At 39.1% G+C, this 9982-nt stretch overlaps 1 protein-coding gene across 2 annotated transcripts; it reads right to left on the minus strand.

The window, feature by feature from the left end:
• Positions 1-5542: 5542 nt before the first annotated feature.
• On the minus strand, positions 5543-9381 carry LOC111865308. Of its 2 annotated transcripts, none has more exons than XM_033751774.1 (2): positions 8975-9381; positions 5543-6805 (listed from the first exon to the last, which is right to left on the minus strand). In XM_033751774.1, exon 2 carries the CDS (start codon positions 6777-6779, stop codon positions 5685-5687), a length of 1095 nt encoding a protein of 364 aa, XP_033607665.1. In that variant the 5' UTR covers positions 6780-6805; positions 8975-9381; the 3' UTR covers positions 5543-5684. The 2 variants fall into 2 exon arrangements, with proteins under 2 accessions (XP_033607665.1, XP_023708980.1); XM_023853212.2 differs by having other exon boundaries at positions 8863-9372.
• Between the last annotated feature and the right edge of the window lie 601 nt (positions 9382-9982).

Genomic DNA, 9982 nt, shown 5'->3' on the forward strand with positions numbered 1-9982 from the left:
AGCACCTCAATTTTTTATTACTGTTAGAAAACTGAAGTGAAAAAATAATATAATGAAATGTTTAATTTTGCCACCATCTGTGAGCAAGTCTTTGCTCACCTGGGAAAGAAACTGTTGATAGAGGGTTTTTGTAATTTTTCCAATTCCTTCTAAGAAAATGAATCTGGGCCATGCCATAGCTTAGGTGGTTAGTCGCCAGCTTCCCACTGCAGCAGCAGCAGCCCAGATTAGATCATGGGTCAGGTCAAGTGGGATTTGTGGTGTACAAAATGGCACTGGGGTAGGTTTTCTCAGAGTACTTTGGTTTCCCCTTTTAGTTTTCATTCCACCAAATGCTCCATACTCATCTGTCTTCCATGGCTGATACAGTAGGCCAATTAGTAGCTCATGTACCAAGTGGACTCAGTTTCACCAAACCCCGTGGAATAAAGAAATTGCATTAGAAGAACTCCCATAGAAACACCACATAAAGTCAAAACACATTTTCACTTTAATTCTTATGTGGGAGTTTCAGCTGGCCTCTGCTGTAACGGAATCACTCTTGAGGGAAAATGATGGGTACTGCTCCAAATGGCAGCTGCAAAAACTACTGCATCGTGGGGTGAACATATGAGCACCATAAATTTGTTTCTGAATAACTATAAAAATACTAAACTTTCTTCATATTTACCAGATGGATAAGACCTCCAGATGCTTGAAAATTGGACATATGGGAGCATATTGTAATATGATTTTTGTGTTTTATGAAATCATCCAACCCTCTTACTGTGTTAAGGGAATATAATAATTACAGTTCTAATTATGAATCCTGAATTGAAACTAAGTCCCTGGTAATAGAAACCAAAACTTCAATATGTGTACTACCAAAACTCACCATTGGACACAAACCTGAGTTAGCTGCCTCCTCACAACCCATTTCCGATAGGTGCAGCTTTCATCTTTACATCTCAGTTTTAGTCGCTTCTTTGCAAGAACTTTCTCTGCCAAAATTATGTATACATGTCTGTCTCAATCCATTATGTCTTCTGCATTCTGCTATCCTGACAGTAGTAGGTAACCTGCATAAATCATGAAGTCATAGGTATTGCAGTTTTCTGGATTGTGAAACCGTGCAGTATGCTAGGTGAGTACTAAGATTTCAGAAGAACATACTGCCTCCATCTTTAATTCAGGATAGGATGAGCCAAGTAGAGAAGGTGGTTGCTTATGCAGAAGCGGCAGAGAGAGACAGGTCAAAGAGAATATGAGTGACCAATCAGAGCCGTGGATGAAGAGGATGTGAGGCTTAGACAGGCCAGTGGGAACCAGAGACCCTGAAAAGGGCAAGTACTGCATGACAAGAGGCATAAAAAAGAACCTTGTGGTGCAGGGCATGGAAGGAAGACTAATAATGAGCCCTATTCAGAGCCACAAGCAGTGGAAAATCAAGTAAAGTCTCTGTTCTTCAAAAGAGCATTCTTACATTCCTTCAGGTTGTGAGAGGCTTTCAGTAGTTACTTCTTCCTCATGAACAGAAGTTTCATAGTTACTGCAATTTCTGGACTATATTATGTACCTGGATTTTAGGCACCATTTTCTAAGGGGAAGAAATAGAAAGTACAGTAATTAAATATGGCCTTTCACATTTATATGTATTTATAACCCAGTTTTCATTGGGCAGAACACATTGGATATACAGTACATTTAAAATCACTACAAATTGTGGCACACATAGACCAGTTCACAGTGCAGCATTTACTGTTTTAGCCAACCCTTAATTCTTTGTGGGCAGATTATAATTATGTAGAAAATAAAGTACATTGCAGTTTTTACAAATATGTGACAAATATGGAAATTTGTTATGTCTATATTGCCCCCTGCACTATCATGTTTGTAGCTAGTATTCCTTGGAACAAAGTCATATTCCAAACTACATGGTATATTAAAGTAAACATCATAGGAGGCCAGTTGAATAGCTGTTTACTGTTCAGAAATGGAGATTACTTCCACAAGACAACACTTGTTTCATGACCCAACACTGTTTGAAACACCATAAAAAACCAAGTCTTTTGCTTCTTTGTGAAAAAATTATGTCTGGGCTCTTAATCTTTTACATGAAAACAAAAAGTTCTAGAAATAACTGTCTACTTTTGTTTCACTATAAAGACTCTGTGTATGCATAGGGAAGTCAATAAATCAATACCATAAACATTTTGTGACATGCAGACCCACTGTTAGGGAATGACTTGGTAAATAGTCCCAAAACTATATGCAGCCATCAACAGAGTAGACCCATTTCTAGGCAACAACTTGGTGAACACATTCCCATGGCAATGAATATGCAGGCAACAATCGGATAACTTCCATTGCTATGCAATGGTGCTGTAAATACAATAGAATTAGTGTTGCAAGAGGTGTTTTCTATGCGGTTTGCATATATCCATTGCTAGGCAACCTGTGTCTTCTATGCTGTGGTCTGACCTGAAGCTATATAATGAGAAGACAGCAATAACTGACAGTTCAGTTGGAAGTCAGCCTGTGAAGAGAAGTGTTTATGTGTGCTGTATTTACAGTAAGGCTGTTACCAGGACACGACTCATGAAGGCTGAGAAGATGTAGCATATTCTAGTGATTTGTGAAATGGGTAGATTAGCAATAGCGCTATAATTTATTGTGACTATGACTGAATGTACAAGGAGTGATTGATAAATTCAATTACCAATGTAAAACTTTGTCACCCATACATGTGACAATATATTTTCCAACAAATTTAACTCCAGAGCACATCAGTTTTCTCAACTATTATGCAATAGTGTCCTAATGTACATTTTATGGACCTCAAAAATTATTTTGATGAGGCTTGCCTATGCATACGCAATAACATAAAGGTCGTTGCCTAGTAGTTACAGTAATGTGTTTACTGCTGTTTCCTAGCAATGGTCGTCTCCTCTGTCTTTTGGGTGTTACACCTAGTATTCAGTCTTTTTGTCTGAGGAGGAGGAGGAGGTCTGCTGCTCTACTGTCAGAACACCAATATTTAGCCAAGCCGCCCTCTTGTCGAAGAGGAGATACCATTTCCAAAACACGTAAATATGTAGAAGAGTACAAAAATCTTTTACGTGTTACATTTAGTGCCCTATCCAATGTATTATGTAGACGTTCAACACAGATAATATTCATTTTCTGTCTTGAGAGGAGGGGATCTACACAGAATTGTCTATCCCTTGCTCGCACAGACAGGAAGGACAACGCATAAGCCTGCTTAGGAATGTAGGCTAAAAAGATACAAACATGATTAAAATGAAACCATCCAAAGCTGACATATTTTTATGGGGGGGGGGGGTTAGTTATAAAGCCATGAAAGGATGGGAACCTATCACAAAAAAAGNTTTCTCACTACTCCACAAACAAGTTACCAGCAGTCTTCTGTGAAGCTTAATGTAGCTATTACCCAGCACTGTTTCCTTCCACGCAAATGATTCTTATTATTAATTATAAGCATTATGAAATGGGCTCATTTTGAAGGTATTAAGTGATTTATGTGCCTGAAAGTCTATATGATTCTTGAATTATTCATGCTCTGTGGCCAAAGAATATTTTAAGGAAGTGTTTACAGGTTCAAATTTCCCTTGAATCTGGGAAAGGAAGATAAAAAGAGATTTAACTGGGATACAGTCTTGCAAATACTTCCATGATGTGTATGTATTGACCGTCTTCTAGTGCACACAGTCTCACTTGTCACTTCACTACATGTTTTGGCATCAGTGTGCCATCCTCAGGTGTGTTATTTACGTTAAACTATTGCACTGCTTGCCATCATGTGCCATTTGTAAAATGATTTAAAATGTATATTCGTCATGTACTATAACAAAATTTATATATTAAAATTATTTTAAGCTTTATCATCTTATATGTCGTATTTCAAACTCGCGTATTATATCAATCTTCCGCTATGGGAGTCGTTCTTCCTGTATTTTGTGTACACTGCATCTTGTGATGTGTCCTTCTCTTGTGGCTGCGTGCCACATCCAGCAATACAATGCATGCAGCCACAAGAGAAGGACACATCACAAGATGCAGTGTACACAAAATACAGGAAGAACGACTCCCATAGCAGATGATTGATATAATACGCGAGTTTGAAATACGACGTATAAGATGATAAATATTAACAAAATTTTATTATAGTACATGACGAATATATATTGTAACGTGTCTGGAATCCAGAAGTCACTTCTATGGAAACGCTAGAATAGACCGTTGCATAGGAAACAACAATCGCTCTATTGTAGTTCTAACAGGAGTCTCCACGGTTATAACAGAGGGTTCGTTTGCATAGCAGCGACCGAGGTTATAAAACGGGTTGAATGCATTCACACAGTCTAAATCCAACCGCCAAAGAAGAGAGTCTCGGATTAGGAGCCAAAGTAGTTAGTCTGGATCCAACCGCTGAAGAAGAGAGTCCAGTATTGCCGAGATATTGTAAGCAGTAATTGTAACACTGCAAGAGCTAAAGACTGTAAGGTGTGTAAGGTGAGCGAGTGGAATAAATTCGCTATATCAAATACCACAGCGTAAACTTATTTGTAGCGTGACACACCCAAACACGCTACAATATTTTAAATCATTTTACAAACGACACATGATGGCGAGCAGTGCAATAGTTTAACGTAAATAACACACCTGAGGATGGCACAGTGATGCCAGAACATGTAGTGAAGTGACAAGTGAGATTGTGTGCACTAGAAGACGGTCAATACATACACATCATGGACGTGAATCAGTGCAACAGGATGCTAAAATACAATGTTGCAAATACTTGTAGTAAGACAGTTTTGTCAGCTGACTTTCTTAAGCATCCCTCAAAAATAAAATCCAGGATTGCCACTTTTCCTTGCCCAGATAAGAACTGACTTTCTAACCATTTCTGTATGGAGCTTTATATGTAGGGAAATGTCTTATTTTGTATATTTCAGTGTTAACTTACAAATCTGGTCTGTGCAGAGTTACAAAATTTCTCCTCTGGGAGGAACTTTCAGCCGTGTGTCCCGTGTCATAGATTTACGGCATGTAAAAGATCCTCATGTCTCTAGGAGACTTCTGAGCAAAATTAGGCAAAGTTTCCTGCCCAAGTAGTTTCCAATTCGTCCGGTAGATGGGGAAGTATTGGGACCACTGCCAGAAAGGGCCGACCTCACTGGCAGAACGGGGCTGATAGCAAGCACCAGTACTGGAAGGGCATGGCGACTGGTAGAATATTAAAGGGGGACACACAATAGATTAACAACTAGTCGCAGTGCATGGGGAAACTCACCCCCTCCAAAAATAATAATAACACTTACTGAAACAATCAGATGCACACACACACAAACATCAGTGTGTGACAGTGTCTCAGAATTTATAAACAGTGCATACACGCCATATCCTGTAATTATTACAATGTATGTGTGTGTAAGGGGTGGGCCATAAAATCTGGCCCTCGCATTGCAACCTTCAATGATCTATTGATTATTATAATAATAATTACATTTACATCAGGCCACTGTGGACAGTAAAAACAGCATTCAAAAACTACGCTGTTCTATTTCATGTCAACTGGACATTCATCACTACTAGCATGTGACTTGAAATACAAATTAAACACTGAATCCATTCTATCGCAATCCACAACTGCACTATGGGCTATGTTGTTTCTCTGGATTTTTTCAGCCATATTCAACACCACTCAGGGTGCTCAATCCCTTCTTTTGAATGGCAACTGCAACAGCCTTGTCCAGGAAGTCTGTATGCTCAAATGAAGCACAGCTTCTCTCCCCAGCTTCATTATCCAAATTCATGCCACTTGCCAACAGTGGTTCTTCTGAAATTCCTGTTGTTTCCACATCAGCATGTTCTGGTCCTATTTCCTTTCCTAAATTATCGGAAGTCTTGTTCATATCACCACTGTTACTGAACTGTTCATTGCTTGTGCACTTCAGACTAACACTGGGCTGACTTGCAACAGAAAACCCTTCATGTACAAGTTCATCATTATATACATTTTTTATGTCTGGTGACTGGAGAGAATTTTGGTTACAAAATTCTGGCACATACCATCTATTCATATGGTCCATAGGATCATCAGTGAAGCCATTCTGCAAACCCACAGCATCAATTGAGAAGTCATATATAGCAGGGTCCACAACAGCACAAGTGTTAAGATTCTGGTTACCCCCCCCCATGTCAGCCACTGCCCTTTGAAGTCCATGACTATGAATTGCCATCCTCACTGCTGCATCTTCTAAGTGTTCCTCATTTCTGCGAAGCCCAGACATTGTGAAGTCTTCCATCAGATCATCAGCATCAACAGGTAATGGAATGAAGCCCATATCTTCAAGAACTCGGTTGATGGTGTTATCAACAAAACATCTTGCTACCTGCCTAGCCTGCCACTTCTGCAGCTGTCTTGGATTCAGCTCCTCAGATTCCATAGGTGATTGAATCTTTGATGTGACTGGAGAAAGCACATGTGCAAAATCTGGTTTTGAGACTTCACTATTTGCTATATCTAAAGTGTGTCCATCATGTTCCTGTGTTATAGTTTCATGGTGTGCCACTTCTATAGGATGAAGTGTGTATCCAGTCCTTGTTTCATCAGCAATGTAGAGTTTGGCTCCTTCTGCATTCTCTGGTTTCTTCAAGTGGTATTTTCCCTTTATCTGCCATACATACCGGGCTTTCTTGAGAGGTCTCTCACTTGAATCATCTGACCTGCACGTTTTTGCTGATGTTTCACCTTCCTCATCACTTGTCCTGCCCATTATGGACTCGAAGCTTCTACCTCAGCCTGAAGAAAAAAATAAGGAAATGTGATGGATAAGAACTAAAAGTGGTGTCTAATACCCTACAGAATTAAAATACACAAAACATTAATATATTTTACCCTTTGTTTAACCTATTTTTTCTGAATAATTGATAATTATAAACTTGAAATTAATGAAAAATAAAATAACACTAAATCTGTACACCCCAAATACAGTTTAACTGTGTTGACCAGTGCACTGCTTGCCACAAGGTGCACACAAATTCTGCCAATGAATCAGCATTGCCTGATGGCCAATGACATTTTGAATGAAGGGAAGAAATTCATTTGTGGACCGCTTGACAGCATTATGTTTCACAGCGAGCAGTCCGGTTCATGTGTGGGGGTTTATGATTTGTCAGCAGTAGGCAGCAGTTATCAGCTCCATTAGCTATTTGTTCTCAGTTACGGTTAGTGTCCAGTGTGGCACATCATGATGCGGTATACTTTAGAGCAACATTTATTTCTGTAAGACACCTATGTGGGGGCACTATGCTACAAACCTGAAGGTCATAGGTTTGAGTCCTGATTATGTGGATTTTTTTCTCTCCAATTTGCCTAATCCTTCCAGCCGCACTATGGCCCTGGGGTCAACTCAGCCTCTAACCAAAATTAGTACCAGGTATCTTCCTGGGCTGTAAAGGGCAGCTGGTGCATAAGATTGACAAACTTATCACCATCTGTGAGCCAATTGTCTGGAGAAAATGTGGCAGCTTTGATATCTCACAACCTTATGGGCCTTCATGGCCTGTTACAGGAATAGCTTTACCCCACTTTATGACACCTATGTGAAATACAGATCTGCTAGAAAGTGTCTGTGAAAATTTTGACATAAATTTCATGATGGAAGAGTTCCCAGCAGACAGACAAGAAAGAAAACTGCTGACTGCTTATTGTGCAGAAATTAGATGACACATGGGCCAGACTTGAACATACACCTAGAAAATCACTGAAGTATCTAGCTCAAGAAACTAGAGTGTCAAAGTCTTAGTGCAAGAACAGCAATACAATTGTTGAAGCTTAGACCCTATAAAATAACAGTAATCCACACACACACAACCTGGCAACTATACAATCCAGCTAGCAGGGTTTATTTTTGCAGTTGGTCCCTACAGTCTGTCATCGAAAGAGATCAAACCGCAACTGACATTCTTCTCTGATGAAGTGTGGTTTCACTTGCAGGGATACATAAATATGCAAAATAATCGCTACTGGAGTTCACAAAATCCACATCTAACCCACAATGTCCCACTCCATCTAATGAAACACTCAATTGCAAAATATATCTGTGTAGAGGGACAGCATTTGCAAACGTCTGTAATTTATTAATTGTAACTACTTCATTCCAAAGGTTATCAGCTGTCAGGCATGCTGATTCATCAGAAAAATTTGTATGTGCCTTGCAGTGGCGGTGCACTAGTCACCATGATGAAGCACAGCCAAGGACCCAGTCAACAAAGCAAAAATCTCCCTTGTATAACTGTATCTTAACACTGACATGACACACGTTCACTAACTTCAAAGACTGCCTTAATATCTATTTCATAAATAATATATGCATCACACAGGGTTTTTTAGACTGCCAGTTTAATAAAAAACACGGATGTTTGCACACACAAACAAGCACAGTTTGCTTGGCCATTTCTGTACAAAGGCACAACTTCAGAAATCATTTTTATGCAAGAGTCCCCAATAAGAAATATTCACCCAGACTATAAAATTGGATAGGCACAGAACAGACAAATGCAAGATGGTTAACATGTGTACTTCTGAGTGTGACAAATTAAACACTGTAAGAAGAAATATATTAAAGACGTGCCCAAACGCATAATAAATGTATTGTATAGGATGGTTCAAATAACTGTCCATTTATGTATACATTCAGCTATTTACATTTACCATTTGTATATTTAATACTTGTAATTACAAAGAATCTGAAGTCATTAGCTCTTTTCAATTTGAATATTTGCACAGATCAGTTCTAAACATCTCGCCTCTTTGGGAGAAATTTAATACAGCAAATTTAAACAAAGAATCCTCACCTGCATTGATCGTTTTCCAACAAATTACAGTGGTGACAACATCTTTGACGACCATGCATAAAATTACAACTAACATTCACCATGAACCCCACCCACACACCCTACACATTACCTTCTACGAATATGTGGGACATAACTACAGAACTGAAAGAACCTGGAAGCATTGAACGGCATTGAAGTTGGGCGCACGGATCCCCACAAGTAGGTAGGGATCTGTACGAGAATGTAAAAACAGGTCGTCGCAGAAAGACGTCCGAAGAAACGCCTGCGAATATGGGCATCAATATTATCAATGCGATTAAGCGAATCCAAAATTACTCGGCTGATCTGAGCGCGAGATCGCTTCTAATCTTCTCATTTAGCACAATTTACTCCAGTACTTCACAGGCATAAACCGACTGAAACTTCTGTAAAAAGACATAGACCAGAAAAGGTCAAATTCTATCGAATGAGTACGAAAACACTATTGGGAAGAAGAAAAATGTACAGTTACATGTACTTTCATAATACTGCGTTTATACGCCGAATTAATGTTCAAATTCGAAAGTGCATCAGTATATCGCTCTACCTCTATTTAATGTTCATTCCATCAAATTCTCCACAAATAAGAATGTAAAAAATTGTAACTACTGTAATTTTAATCTACTTATATATCAAATTGTTAATATTCAGAATTAACTTGACTTGTCATATATCATGTACAATGATCTACAGTGACGAAATAAATAAATCAATCAATCAATCAATGATCCGTGCTTTTACCAGTAAGGTTTCAACAGTGGTCTGAGTTTCCAGTCTCTTTGGTTCCTATTCTATGTCTGATCGACTCTGAAAAAGTTCTCGGTGACAGAACCAGAGAGACCAGACCACAACGCCTCCGACGTTTGTGACCAAGGAAGCAAAATACAACTTCCCAATGTAGCAACACTAGAGCCTATAGCGACTGGACCAGTAACTCATCGTCACGGATCACAACCACAGATTACTTACTGAATTCAGTTGGTAGATGGCACCACGTTTGTGTTATTTTCAGTTTCCCGTAGGAGTACACGTTTGAGATTGTGGTCTAGGTAGCGAACGCTAGTGAGGTTAAGTGTTATTACGTTCGTTTTTTGTGAAG

This window comes from Cryptotermes secundus, unplaced genomic scaffold (assembly GCF_002891405.2).
Source record: "Cryptotermes secundus unplaced genomic scaffold, Csec_1.0 scaffold3651, whole genome shotgun sequence".
Taxonomy (NCBI): domain Eukaryota; kingdom Metazoa; phylum Arthropoda; class Insecta; order Blattodea; family Kalotermitidae; genus Cryptotermes; species Cryptotermes secundus.